We start from the raw sequence: 14,525 nt of genomic DNA on the forward strand, positions 1-14,525 counted from the left end.
TATCTTCAGCGGGAGGGAGTGACAGGGGCTCCTGCTGAAGGATCGCAGCAACACACTCTTGCATGCGCAGAGTCTGTTCTGGCTGCTGCTACTGCTGTTGTAGATCTGCTGCTACTGCTGCTGTAGATGTGCTGCTGCTGTTACTTTAGACCTGCTGCTGCTGTTGCTGTAGATCTGTTGCTGCTGCTGTAGATCTGCTGCAGTAGCTGCTGTAGATCTGTTGCTGCTGCGACTGCGAGTGCAGCAGCAGCAGAACAGGATGTGAGGTTGACCTTCCGCTCCAACTCCCTGTGTTGCAGCTGGGCCACCACTTGAAGTGCAGGGGTTGGGTAGCGCTGGCTGGGGGCCCCCAAGGCTGCCCGGGGGCCCCACAGAGCCTACTGGGGGCCCCCCCAGGCCCTCCTGTAGGCAAGGGGGCCCCCTGGTGTATGGCTTTCTCGCCTATAGGGTCCATACACAGCCGCCGTTGGTAGATATTGCAGCTGCAGTAATTCTATGCTGAGCTATACAGCACCCAGCAGCAGCAGCAGCAGCAGCAGCCAGAGCAGCAGAGGTAGTGCAACAAACATGACCCTCCTGAGAGGTTAGTTGAGGAGCCCAGTTGTAGAGGGGCCCCCTTAGAGCCCCTTAGGGGCCCCCTCTACTTCTGTACAGACACTGATCGCCATCAAGGCGTATTATTAACAGAGGCATCTTAGCCTAGCTAGCACCAACAACAGCTGGGGGGGGGCCCACGGGGCCCCGGGCCCCGACGTTCTTCAAACATATACCCTAAATCAACTACCCAGCAAACCCCCACCAGAGGCCCTCTGAGGCCTTAGAGGGCCTGCGAGACCCCACAAAGAGGCCCTAAGGGGCCCTTGGGGGCCCCCCTGAAGCCCTAGTGGGCCCTGTGGGTACCTATGGGTGGGTCTGGTGGAGCCCTTTAAGGCCCTGTGGGGCCCTAGGAATCCCTGGGGTGAACCCTGTGGGGCCCTAGGGGCCCCAGGGGTCCTATAGGGCCCCCTTGGGGCCCTATAGGACCCTAGACGTAACCCCTTTGGGGGCCTTGGGGACCCAGTGGGTCCCTAGGGGGCCCTACAGGATCCTAGAGGTGGCTCCTGTGGGGCCCTTGGGGGCCCTATGGGGTCCTTGGGGGCCCTAGGAAGGCTTGTGGGGCCCGTGGGGCCCAAAGACCCCTCAATGGCCCTGTGGGGCCCCCGCTGCAAGCCCCAGGGTGACGGAGGAGGCAGGGGCCCCCCAAATGCAGCTTTAAGGGCTCTCTCAGCCCCCCAAATGAGCGACAGACGGGCCCCTGGGGGCCCCTGGGGACCCTTATGCGTGCCCCAGCTGCGTCAACTCTTTAAGGAACTCGCTTGGGGTGACGAATTCGGTGGAGCCGAAAATAAGCTGAGGAGACACCGCAACGAGAGACTTTCCCGGGTTCAACCGCTGCTTCTGCTGTTGCAGCAGCAGCGGCTGCTGCTGCTGCTGCTGCTGCAGCTTCTTGCTTCTCTTCCGTGAGGGAGCAGCAGCAATAAACACCTAAGGCCCGAACTCGTGTCTGGACCTTGTGCATTTGCTGCTCCTATCTTCCCGCGTGTCATCCAGCAGCAGCAGCAGCAGCAGCAGCAGCATCAGAACGGCAATAACAGCTGCAGCAGCAGCAGATAGTCTTACCTGTTTCTGTGTCTTAGCAGCAAGCTCTCGCACTGCTGCGGCCTCCACATAAGAACCCCCACCAACCACAAAGATAATTGCTTGTCTTACAGGGGGCCCCCGAGTAGCAGTGCCCCCAGGGGAGACAGTTGTGCTCGAGGCCCCTGAAGACTGCTGTCCCCTCTGCAGCAGCAGCAGCAGCAGCAGCAACAGCACCAACAACCGCAGCAGCATCGACAGCAGCAACAGCAGAAACAGCAACAGCAGCAGCCACAACAACAGAAGCACAAACACCAACAAAAGCAACAGGCTGTGTTTACTGTTTGCTTTATAAACAGATGCTAAGGAGACACTACGGAGATGCTTATAAGAAGTGAAGGAGACAGAAAAGGTGCTGCGTATGTACTCGCAGGTGTATAAACTGTCTCCCTGTCTCCTCTTGACCCTCCAACAGTCTCTCCAGCAGCTGCGTTATAGGCGAAGACTTGCGCACCAACAGGTTCTTCACGCCCTGCAGCAGCAGCAGCAGCAACAGCAACAACAACAACGACGGTGCATGCAGCAACAGCAGACACAAAGCATACAGCAGCAGTAGAGGCACCGCATGCAGCAGCAGCAGCGATAGCGCATGCAGCAGCAGCAGCAGCAGCAGCAACATCGAATTCAGCAGCAGCAGCAGCAGCGGTAGCGCATGCAGCAGCAGCAGCAGCAACATCGAATTCAGCAGCAGCAGCAGCAGCGGTAGCGCATGCAGCAGCAGCAACATCGAATGCAGCAGCAGCAGCATCGAATGCAGCAGCTACGTATCACAGGAAAGGAACAAAGAATTTAAAGGGCTGCGCAGATACAAGAGATAGAGGCTCAGCAAAGGAGACAGATAAACACAAAAGGAGACAGACACACAAAAAAAGGAGACAAATGAAGATCGGAGACACCTGAGGAGACACCCGAAGAGACATGCAGGAAGCCTGCATGTCTCTCTTACAGGAGAGACGAGAGGCAGCAGCAGATAGATAGAGAGAGCCGCACCAAAGGAGACAGATAAACACAGAAGGAGACAGACACACACATATATATCAGACTGCAGCAGCAGCAGCAGCAGCAGCAGCAGCAGCAGCAAGCACCTGCAGCAGCCCTCTGCCCTTGTCTAAGAACTTCGTGCCAATGCCTTCTAATGCTGTTGAAGCTGAGGAGACACCTGAAGAGACACCTGAGGAGACACCTGAGGAGACAGGGTTTTGCTGCCCCAAGTCAATCGAACGAAACGCCTGCAGCACAAAACGGCAGCGCAACCCGCATGCAGAAAAGGAGACAAAATGAGACAAATGAAGACAGAAAGAGAGACAAAAGGAGACAAATGGAGACAAAAGGGGACAAAAGGAGACAAACGAAGACCGAAGGAGACAAAAGGAGACAAAAGGAGAGACAAAACGAGACAGAAAAACGCAAAAGAAGAGAGACAAAGAGAGACAAAAGGAGACACAAAAGGAGACAAAAGGAGACACAAAAAGAGACAAAAGAAAACAAAAGGAGACAGAAAATAAGACAAAAGGAGACAGAAATACTCACGCTAAATCGGGAAAGAAAATGAATAGCAGAGACATCTGCCCCTTGCTGCTCTAACTGAGAGACAAGAGACTGAAAGAGAGGCTTAGGATATGAAGCTGCACACACAGAAGGAGACAGGGACAGCAAGAGGAGACGCATCAGATGCTACAGCAGCAGCAAGAAGCAGCAGCAACAGCAACAGGGAAGCAGCAGCACGAAGCAGCAGCAAAGAACCAGAAGCAGAGAAGCAGCAGCAGAGGCCTCAGGGGCAGCGCGACACGGAGACAGAGAGAGACGGAGACAGCAAAGAGATAGGGACAGAAGGAAAGAGACAGAAGGAGGCAGAAGAAGGAGACAGGAGGAGACGGCAGGAGACAGCAGGAGACAGAAGGAAAGAGACAGAAGGAGACAGAAGGAGACAGAGACAGAGGGGGAGAAGGAGACACCAAACCTCACAGAGGAGACAGACGAAGAGACAGATGAAAAATAGCGAAGAAAGACAGAAAGAAAGAGAAAGGAGACAAACAAACAAAGACACAAAAGGAGATAGACAAATGCAAAGGCAAAGAGACAACAGGAGACAGTCAGAAAAGGAGATAAAGAAAGAGACAGAGACGCAGAAGGAGACAGAGAAAGCCCAAGAGACAGCGCGCGACACACGCAAAAGACAAAAGGAGACAAAAGAAAAATAAATACAACTAACGTACGCCTAGAAAGATAAAGACAAGCGAGGAGACGCAGCTTGTCTTCAACAAGACCCGCAGAGTCAGGAGACAGACACTGCTGCACAGCACTTGTTACTACCGTCTCTCTATCCTGAGGGAGACTCTGTTCAATCTCAAAGTATCTGAAGTTCAAGCCCCAAAACGCATGCAAACGCACATGCACATACACCTCAAACAAACACCAGCAACAAAACATTCCTATTGACCTAATGAAAAGGATAGATAGACAGCTAGCTACCTAGCTAGCTAGCTAGGCTGACAGATATGGAGATAGACAGGTAGATACATAGACAGCTAGCTAGCTAGGTAGCTACCTAGCAGATAGATAGCCATCCAGCTAGCTAAAGACGTAGAAAGAAAGATAGGCGGCCACCTAACTAGCTGACTAATTCTTAAGTAGCTAGCTAGCAATATAGAAAAATACAAAAATAAAGACGGATAGATAGCTAGCTAGCTAGATACATATATGTGCAAAGCTAGGCTAACTAGCTAGCTAGCGGAAAGAGAAGGCCTCGTCGCCAGCTAGCTTCCAAGCTAGCTGGCGAGCTAGCTAGCTAGCTAGCTAGCTAGCTAGCTAGCTAGCTAGCTAGCTTCGGCAGTGGCCCATAGGAGAAAGTCTACTTTAGGGAGAGAAGAAAGACAAAAAGAAGACAAAGGGAGACGAAAAGAGACAAAAGGAGACAAAAGAAAAGACAAAAGAGGCAAAAGAAGAAACAAAAGAAGACAAAGAAAGACAAAGAGAGACAAAGGGAGACGAAGGAAGACAAAGAGAGACAAAAGGAGACAAAAGGAGACAAAGAAAGACAAAAGGAGACACCTGAACGAGCGTACCGATCGAGGCCTCTGTCTTTAATTGCAGAGACAAGAGCAGTCGCTATGGTTGTGTGCGCGTCTAAAGACCTCTTCTTATCTGCTAAGTCAGGCAGCACGTCAACTGCCTTTAGAATATCAGCAGATAAGTCCCCCTCTGAACACCCAAACCCTAAACCCTAAACCCTAAACCCTAAACCCTAAACCTTAAACCCTCAACATTGCAAACAAACACAATTTGACTCCCTACACTCCATATGCGCCAAAATATCCCCTTCTGAAAAACAAAAACCTAAACCCTAAACCCTAAACCCTAAACCCTCAAAATTATCACTCGATATCCTAAACTCTAAACTTTAAACCCTCGAAACCCTAAACAGATACAATAAACCTAAAACCCCCAGCGCCAGCCCTAAACACTAAACAAAACGAAACCCAAACAGCAAAGAGACGAACACTAAACCCTATACGCTGAACCCTAAACAAAAGCCCTAAACCCTAAACCCTAGCCCTGATATATACAGAATGAAAACCCTAACACTAAAGCTGAAGGGCGTAGGGACGAGCCTGCTGCTGGCCTTGCTGTCGATAACTTAGGTGGTTTAGGGTTTAGGGGGTTTGTTAGGGTTTAGGGTTTAGGGGGTTTGTTAGGGTTTAGGGTTTAGGGTTTAGGGAGCCTGCTAGGGTTTAGGTAGCTCGCTGGAGTCTGTGAGTTAGGGAGCTTGCTAGGATTTCGGGTTTAAGGTGTAGGGGGCTTGCTAGAGTTTAGGGTTTCACAAGGGTTTAGGGTTTAGGGTTTAGGGTTTAGGGTTTACCGGGTTGGGCGAAGGCGTCAGGAGGCCTCTGCCCCACCTTCGCGAGCTCAGCATTGTACTCTGTCAGCATTTGACTGACAGCAGCAGCAGCAACGGGGAAAGGAGAGAAAGCGTGTTCGCGCCAGAAGACGTCCCTCCTGAACAAACCCTAAACCCTAAACCCTAAACCCTAAACCCTAAACCCTAAACCCTAATTTCTAAACCCTAAGCCCTCAAAAGGGCGAACGCTGAGGGTGGTGTATGCTCCTCGCGAGCTCATCTGCACGTTTTATTGTCACAACTCAACCTCTACAAACCCTAAACCCTAAACCCTAAACCCTAAACCCTATTTCCCCCTACTTCTCAAGATCGAAGGTCTTCGTTGTTGAGGGTTTGCCGCCTTCACCAGGTGTCACTACAGTGACTCTATTTAACCTGACTCCAAGACAACACAAACACACGCACACACTGGTTGGCTAGCTAGCTAGCTGGCTAATTAGCTAGCTAGCTAGCTAGCTGGTAGACAGCTAGCTGCACAGCAACGTGGGCACTAAGCCATCAGCTGAAGGTATCAGGAGAAGACTCACGAAAAAAGAAAAACTAAGAATGTGAAGGTAGCTAGCTAGCTACCTAACAAGTTAGCTAGCTAGCTAGCTGGGTGCCTGGATAGCTAGCTAGCTAGCTATCCAGCTAGCTGTCGCGTGACGTCAAAGAGACGCACCTTAATTGCAACAGGTCGTGTATCAATGCCCCGTAGAGCCATGTGTGCTGCAGCATCGTCAGCAAATCGAAGTCTCTGTCCTGCAGCAGCAGCAGCAGCAGCAGCAAACAGCAGCAGCAGCAGCAACAGCAGCAACAGTTGAACCAGTCGCCATGGCACAGAGCAGCGTAGACGTGCGATGCAGCAGCAGCAGCAACAGCAACAGCAAGACCAAGCCTGCTGAAGGGGCGCCCAACCCTAGTGCAGCAGCAGCAGCAGCAGCAGCAGCAGAAGCAGCGGCATGTGAATGCAGCAGACAAGCCGTTCTGCTATCACAGCAGCAGCAGCAAACAGCAGAAGCAGCAGCAAAAGCAACAGCAGCAGCAGCTGCTGTTGCTGCTGCTGCTGCTGCATTAGGGGCTAGTTTACAATAAGGATTAAGAGGGGCTTAGACAAGGAAGTTGCAGCAGAGCCAAACATCTCAGCGAACGCCTTGGGGGGTAGGGCCTCCAGCAGCTCCTGCAGCAGAAGAAGAAGGCGCTGAGTGTCTCCTTGTGTCTCCGTCTGTCTCCTTTTTAAACTTCCTCCTGTCTCTTTTGCTGTCTTTGTCTGTGTCTCTCAATGCACGCTCTCTCTGCATCTGTCTTCATTCATTTATCTCCTGTTTCTCTCTTTTTCTGTTTTGTTTTAGGGTTGAGGGTGCTTCACTGCTTTGTCCCTTTACCTGTCTCTGTCTCTGTCTCTTTATCTGTCTCTATCTCTGTCTCTGTCTCTTTATCTGTCTCTGTCTCTGTCTCTTTATCTGTCTCTGTCTCTGTCTCTGTCTCTCTGTCTCTCTCTCTGTCTCCTTTATTCGTTTATTTATATTTTATTCATCTATTTATCATTTATTTATTTATTTATTTATTATTACTTATTTATTTATTTATTTATTATAATTTATTTATTATTATTTGTTTATTTCTGCTGTACCTGTAGCCTCAGCGCGACACTGCGAGCGGGAGAGGAGACAGAAGACGGGCAGTTAATAACAGGTAGAACGCCTATAAAAAAATAAATTAAATTAAAATAAATTAAATTAAATTAAATTAAATTAAATTAAAGCAAACAAACTGCAGCAAGTCCAAGGAGAAAGAAGAAAGGAGACAGGGCTGCGGAGACACATAAATATACAGGCAGCGGAAGCAGCAGCAGCAGCAGCACCAACAACAGCAACAACAGCAGAAGCAGCTGTTGCAGCAAGAGCAGCAAGAGAAGCAGCAGCATTCACAGCAGCAGCAGCAGCATACATAGCAGCAGCATACATAGCAACAGCAGCAGCAGAAGTAACAGCAGCAGCAGCAGCAGCAGCAGCAGCAAAAGCAAGAGCAGCAGCAGGTTTACCGAGGGTGGCAATAACGCTGAGGAGACCATTTGCTGCTGCATTTATTGCTGCAGTAACTTCTGCATCTGCTGCAGCAGCATAAATAGAAGAGAAGAGCGAAGGGAGACGCAAAGAAAACTCAAAAGGAGACAGACAAATAAAATTTACGTGTCGCTCCACCACAGACACCACAGACCCCACAGCGCCCTGAACACACACACATATAAATATATAAATAAATAAATATATATATATATATTATTATAAAAGGAGACAGTTTAATATAAAGGAGACAGTTTATTATAAAAGGAGACACCTTATGGGAGACTCTTAAGGAGACACCTTAAAGGAGACACTTTAATATAAAGGAGACAGTTTATTATAAAAGGAGACAGTTTAAAGGAGACAGTTTATTATAAAAGGAGACAGTTCAAAGGAGACAGTTTATTATAAAAGGAGACAGTTGATTAGAAAAGGAGACAGTTTAATATAAAGGGGACAGTTCAATATAGAGGGGACAGTTTATTATAAAGGCAGACAGTTTAAAGGAGACAGTTTATTATAAAAGGAGACACTTTAATATAAAGGAGACAAATTAAAATAAAGGAGACAGATAGAGAGACAAAGTGAAAGTAAAGCAGAAGTAAAGAAGAGACAGAGAGAGAGACAGAGACGAGCAGATAGAGACAGATAAGCACTCGAATAGATAAATAAAGTGTCTCCTTCTTACTGCTTTAGCTGCCCCTCGTGCGAGTGCTTGTAGCTGAGGTGTATCAACACCTGAGACGAAGTTAATATAATAAACAGCATATAATCTCTCTTCCAAGTCTTTAATAAGATGCTCAATTGTCTCCTTCTTGCTGCTAATTAAATATACTGCGGGGGCCTCCACCACAGGGGTTCGAGCAGCAGATAATGATAGAGGTAATGTAACGCCTTGCTTCCGCAGGACGCCTATCTAAACGCAGCAATATCAAACAAACAAACAAACAAACAAACAAACAAACAAACAAACAAAAACAAACAAATTAAAAGAAATAATCAACACAACAATAAATCGCTATAGGCAAATATGCGTGCATGTCTCCTAGTGGATGCAGCTATTTAGAGGTATATATATATAATATATATACTATATATATATATATATATATATATATATATTATATACATGCATATATATATTATATATATTATATATTATATTATATGTAGATATGTATATACGCTTTTTATTTTATATTTATGTGCAAATGATTGTATATTCAGCAATGTGCTTGTAGGCATACGATATATATATATATATATATATATGCCTAGATATATATATATATATGCATAGATATATTCATATATTATATTATATATATATTCTTACTGTCATAAGAGGGGCAAGTATATCCTTGGCGACATCATCAAAGATAAGCACCTTCCAAGGGCTTTTAGGTGTATGTTGAGATCTCGTACTTCCAGGTGTATCTGCAGCTCCGCGAGCCCCAAAAAGAGACAGCTGAGGCCTCTTTAATTGCAGCATTTCTTGCAGAGCTGCTGTCTGCCGCTGCTCTAAGTCAAACGCCATAGTTTGGTGTATCAAGGGTTTAGGGTTTAGGGTTTAGGGTTTAGGGTTTAGGGTTTAGGGGTGGGAAGGGGTAGAGAGAGGGAGGAAGAAGAGAGATAAGAAGAAAAAATAAAAAGAAGATATAAATAAACAATTATTAATTTATTATTTATAAAGTCCTCAATAAATATATCTTTATCTACCAACTTTTTAAAAAGAAACACACACAAATGCTGTGTGAGCGCTCAAGGGTTTAGGGTTTAGGGTTTAGGGTTTAGGGTTTATAACCTCCTGCTGAAGGAGCTTCTCTTTTAACTGTCTTTTGAAGTTTTCTTTCTCAAGAAGCAAAAATAAAATAAACAAATACAACAAAAGTCTATCCATCGGCTCCTTTGCTGCCGGCCTCCCGTGCATGCATGAGCGAGGGTTTAGGGTTTAGGGTTTAGGGTTTAGGGTTTTCAGTAAATATCTTCTTACAAATTCAAATATAGACACCTTCACACAGCTTTCATCACAGCGACACGGGGGCCCCTCTGCATGGGGGCCCCCCTATCCCCTCTTCTGCAGCGAAGGGCCCCGTAGGGGGCCCCTGGGGGCCCCTCATTATTATATTTTTTGTTGTTGTCTTTCTTTCTTCCTGTATCCAGCATCAACTCCGCATACACCTGGTGTTGATGTTGCTGCATGCTTCAGGTGTACGCACTCTCAATTTTATTGTATTTCTTTTCTTTCTTTATTCGCATTTTAAACCCTCAAACCCTAAACCCTAAACCCTAAACCCTAGACTCAAAGACTCTTTTTCCTTCTTTATTTTTTGTTGTTTTTCTTCTTTTCTACAACATATCGAGCAATATAAATGCCTATGAGGGGCCCCTGGGGCCCCATAGGGGGCCCTGGGGGGCCCCCTGCTCTCCGCTTATCACAAAGGCTGCCGTTGCTGCTGCAGGTTACGGGGACCCGGGGGCCCCCCTATACCCTCACTTCGTTTTCTATGGGGCCCCTTAGGGGGCCCCTTAAAGGACAGGCTTCTTTCTTTAGGGGCCCCTCTCCTACTTGTTCTTTGGGGGGGGCCCTTAGAGTTCGAGATGGAGATATAATGAGAGACGAAAATTATTTCTTATCTCTTTACCCTCATGATTATTATACTTTGAAGGGTTTGGGTGGTTTTGGGGTTTGCAAGGGTTTAGGGTTTAGGGTTTGGTCTTCGGGTGTATCTTTACCTCCTTGCAATAACAATAAAAGAGGTTTATTAACTCTCTCTTCAGGGCCCCTCAAGCTACAAGATATATGTAAACTTCATTTACTAAGGATACACCCTAGAGAAAAAGTAAAAGAAATATGGATAAGACATTTTGCTGATAATCCTCTTCGTTATGCTACAGTGTTAGAGGGCTATCAGTATGAAGCCCTAGAAGCAAAGTAGGTTTTTAATATTTTTTAATAAGGGTTTAGGGGCCCCAGGGGGCCCCCTCTAGTTAATAGGGGCCCCCTTAGGGGCCCCCTTTATATTTATTTTAAAAATTAAATATGGGCATTGCGAGGCTCGAACTCGCGACCTTGGGATTATGAGACCCACGCGCTACCGACTGCGCCAAACGCCCTTGAACATAAATCCTAAACCCTAAACCCTAAACCCTAGCCGATAAGCATTAAACCCTAAACCCTAAAGGATAAACACTAGACCCTAAACCCTAAACCATAGCCGATAAACACTAGACCCTAAACCCTATGGGATAAACACTAAACCGTAGGGGATAAACACTAAACCCTAAACCCTAAAGGATAAACACTAAACCCTAAACCCTAAAGGATAAACACTAAACCCTAAACCATAAAGGATAAACACTAAACCCTAAACCATAAGCGATAAACCCTAAACCCTAGTGCTATAAACCCTAAACCGTAAGCCCTAACTCCTAGGCGGTATTACACTGGAAATCGTAAACCCTAGACGTTAAAGCATTTACCTTAGGCGCTAAACCCTAAGCCCTAAACTCTGAAACCTATACAGTAGACGCTAAACCCTCAGGCTTAAACTCCAAACCCTAGAGGCTTGTCCCTAAACCCTAGGCATTAAATTCAAACCCTTGGACGCCAAACCTTATACGCTAAACACTAAACCCTAAGCCCTCAACACTAAACCCTAAACCCTTGACGCTAAACCCTAACCCCTGAATAATAAAACTGCGTTGTTTAGTGTCTGTATAACAGCATACTGCAGCGGTCGCACATCCTATTGTCTCCTTTTAGGGTTTAGCGTTTAGGGTTTAGGGTTTCTGTGTCTTCTTGTGTCTGTGCAGCTCTCGCAATGCCCCCGTCTTCATCGCCCCCCTCCCTAGGGGCCCTGGGGCCTTTGAAGTTTTTTTACTGCAGTTTAAACAAAACTTTTGTCTCTTTACAAGTCTAGAAGAATATAAACAAGTAAGCGAGCGGAGATTGTCTGTGTCTTTCTCTGTCTCCTGCTGCTGTTAACTGTCTCTCTGTCTGTTTCCTGCTGTTGTTTAATGTCTCTCTGTCTGTCTCCTGCTGCTGTTTAATATCTCTCTGTCCGTCTCCTGCTGCTGTTTGCTGCCTCTCTGTCTCTCTCCTGCTGCTGTGTGGTGTCTCTGTCTGTCTCCTGCTGCTGCTGTCTCTTCTTTGTCTCTCCAGTTGTCTCTGTCTCCAGATATATGTGCTATGATTAATGCAGAGAAAGACAAGAAAAAGACACAAGGGCTGCAGTGTCTGTCTCCTGTCTCCTTTCTTGCTCCTCTTTGTTGCTTTGCTGCTTCGTCCCCGTGTTTATAAAGTGTCTCCTTTGTGTCTCCTTTGTGTCTCCTTTGTGTCTCCTTTGTGTCTCCTTTGTGTCTCCTCTTTGTTTGCTTTAGTGTCTCCTTTTTGCCTACTTTTTGTCTTCTTTTTGTCTCCTCTTTGCCTGCTTTACTATCTCCTTTGTGTCTCCTTTTTGTCTCCTTTGTGTCTCCTTTTTGTCTCCTTTGTGTCTCCTTTTTGTCTCCTCTTTGTCTGCTTTACTGTCTCATTTGTGTCTCCTCTTTGTCTGCTTTACTGTCTCATTTGTGTCTCCTCTTTGTCTGCTTTACTGTCTCCTTTTGCTTTCTTTTAATACATTCTTTTACCTCCTTTTGCTTCTTCTTTGTCTCCTGTTGTTATTTTTCTGTCTTCTCTCACGACTTCTTTAGTATCTCGCTTGTATTCATATAGTATATAGATATAATATAATATATATATATATATATATATAATATGTATATATATATATATATCTGCATATACTCGATAGAAATAATGTGTTTATTAATTTTGAGTGTCTCCTTTTTGTCTCCTTTGGCGTCTCCTTTTGCTTTCTTTAAGACCAACACTATAATTCTCTTTTGTCTCTTTGTTTATATGCTCTGACTTCATGATTAGTATATATTTTATATTATTGTTTATATCTTGTTTTAAATATTTGTTTATATCTCTTGAGCGTCTCCTTTGATGTCTCCTTTCTTGTCTTTGTTTGTGTGTATAGAACCCTCAAAGAGCTGCCCCTTTGCTGCGTTTAGCTTTCTTCTCTGAATTAAAGCAAACGCACAACTTAGTCTTATTAAAGACAGATATATTATCTTCAAGGAGACAGTTAAATAGTCATCATGCTGCACATCTAACTCGCATTGTTATTGATAGCTATACAGATATTAATAAGTTTTCATGGCCTCTTCGCTTTAATACGCAGCCTCAGCAATTTTCTTTCGATGCTTTTCACCAAGAAAACCCTCAGTACTTTTCTTATAACTATACATAAACTATATATAAAATAATATATATATATATGTATATATATATATATATATATATTATGTTTTATATATAGTTAAATGCATGCAGCAAACAAATACAGAAAATCATTTTGTAGCTGTGGAACAAAAAAAGATATAAACACATACACACGACAAAAACTATATATATGTATATATATATATGTATGCATATATGTATGTATATATATATAGATATATATATATATATACATATATATATAATATATATATATATACAGAAAGCTTTTTTTTATTAGTATACCCGTATACTTCTATCTAAGTCTATTACATATCTCTCTATTTCCTTTTCGGTCTATATATATATATATATATATATATGTATATATATGTATATATATATATATATATGCAGGCGCTAGCATGTGGTGTGAATACACCCACTGCTGCTGCAGCTGCCTTTTGTTTGTGCTGTTGCTGCTGCTGCTACTGCTGCTGTTGCTGCTGTTGCGGCTGTTGCTGCTACTGCTGCTGTTGCTGCTGTTGCTGCTACTGCAACAGCTGCAGCTGCAGTGCCGGCTGCGTATATGGGGACTTCAATTAATTAGACACACTCAACTCAACTCCTGCCAAGTATATATATATATATATATATATATATATTATGTATATACATATATATGTATGTATATATATGTATATATATATACATATATGTGTGTTTATATATTTATATACATATATATATTTGTGTGTGCAGGCAGTTGTTTATTGTTTTTGTCTATGAAAAGTATTTATGAATAATGCGCAGCAAAATACAAACAAAGTCGCAGCGCTGCAGCAGCAGCAGCAGCTGCTGCTGCTGCTGCTGCTGCAGCGTGTGCTGCGGTGTATGTCCAGCTGGGTATTGATTGCGGTTTCATAGAAGAGAAGGATATTTTATTTTTTTAAATTTGTTTTTATGTAGACATTGTAGATTATTTAGAGACAGAAAAAGAGGGGCCCCTTCTCTTCTCCAGCTGTCTGTACACCTCAAGTTGTGCTGTATATTGTATAGGCGTTTATCGCTAGCGGGAGCGCTGGGTATTGTTTGCAGCAGCCTCAGATAAAAGCAATAAAAAGACACGTAAGAAGTGTTTTAATTAAAATCTAATTTGTTTTTTCGTTTAATTAATTAAAAAGCTGTTTATTGATGTATTTGGAGCAAACAAGAGTGAGAAAAGAGCAGCAAACAGAAACTGCTGCTGCTGCTGCTGCTGCTGCTGCCGAGGCCCGCTGCCTCACAGGGGGCCCTTGTGTGCGTACTGTGCTTCTTTTATTGGTATTGTTTATCGATTATTCCTTTATTTTTTGTATTTACAGTTTATTTGTTGTTTATACTTCAAAAAGAAATAAAGATCTCTACAGACAGAGCTGCCTATACACTCGAAGGCGCCTCTGCGCCATCTGCCCTCTTGACTGAGCAGAGTTTTTCATTTGTTTGTGTTTGACTTCTCTTTTATATTTTCTTGTCTTCTATCTCTTCTTTATTGCGAATCTACTGTTATTCAAATACCCTATCAAGCAGAAGAACCAGCTCTTCCCTTTGCTGCTGCTGCTGCTGCTGCTGCTGCTGCTGCAGCTGCAGCACC

At 44.7% G+C, this 14,525-nt stretch overlaps 1 protein-coding gene across 1 annotated transcript; it reads right to left on the reverse strand.

Annotated features, from left to right (window-relative positions):
- Positions 1 to 1,314: 1,314 nt before the first annotated feature.
- Positions 1,315 to 9,157, reverse strand: EAH_00033400 (sec1 family domain-containing protein, putative; the record flags this gene model as incomplete). The annotated part of the gene is made up of 14 exons (XM_013392248.1): positions 1,315 to 1,389; positions 1,660 to 1,821; positions 2,045 to 2,149; positions 2,763 to 2,906; positions 3,208 to 3,302; positions 3,894 to 4,033; positions 4,743 to 4,878; positions 5,537 to 5,673; positions 5,876 to 5,950; positions 6,237 to 6,316; positions 6,645 to 6,734; positions 7,188 to 7,258; positions 7,599 to 7,785; positions 8,957 to 9,157. 14 exons carry the CDS (start codon positions 9,155 to 9,157, stop codon positions 1,315 to 1,317), a joined length of 1,698 nt encoding a protein of 565 aa, XP_013247702.1.
- Between the last annotated feature and the right edge of the window lie 5,368 nt (positions 9,158 to 14,525).

Source organism: Eimeria acervulina, genomic scaffold, assembly GCF_000499425.1.
Source record: "Eimeria acervulina Houghton genomic scaffold, Eah_scaff332, whole genome shotgun sequence".
Lineage (NCBI taxonomy): Eukaryota > Apicomplexa > Conoidasida > Eucoccidiorida > Eimeriidae > Eimeria > Eimeria acervulina.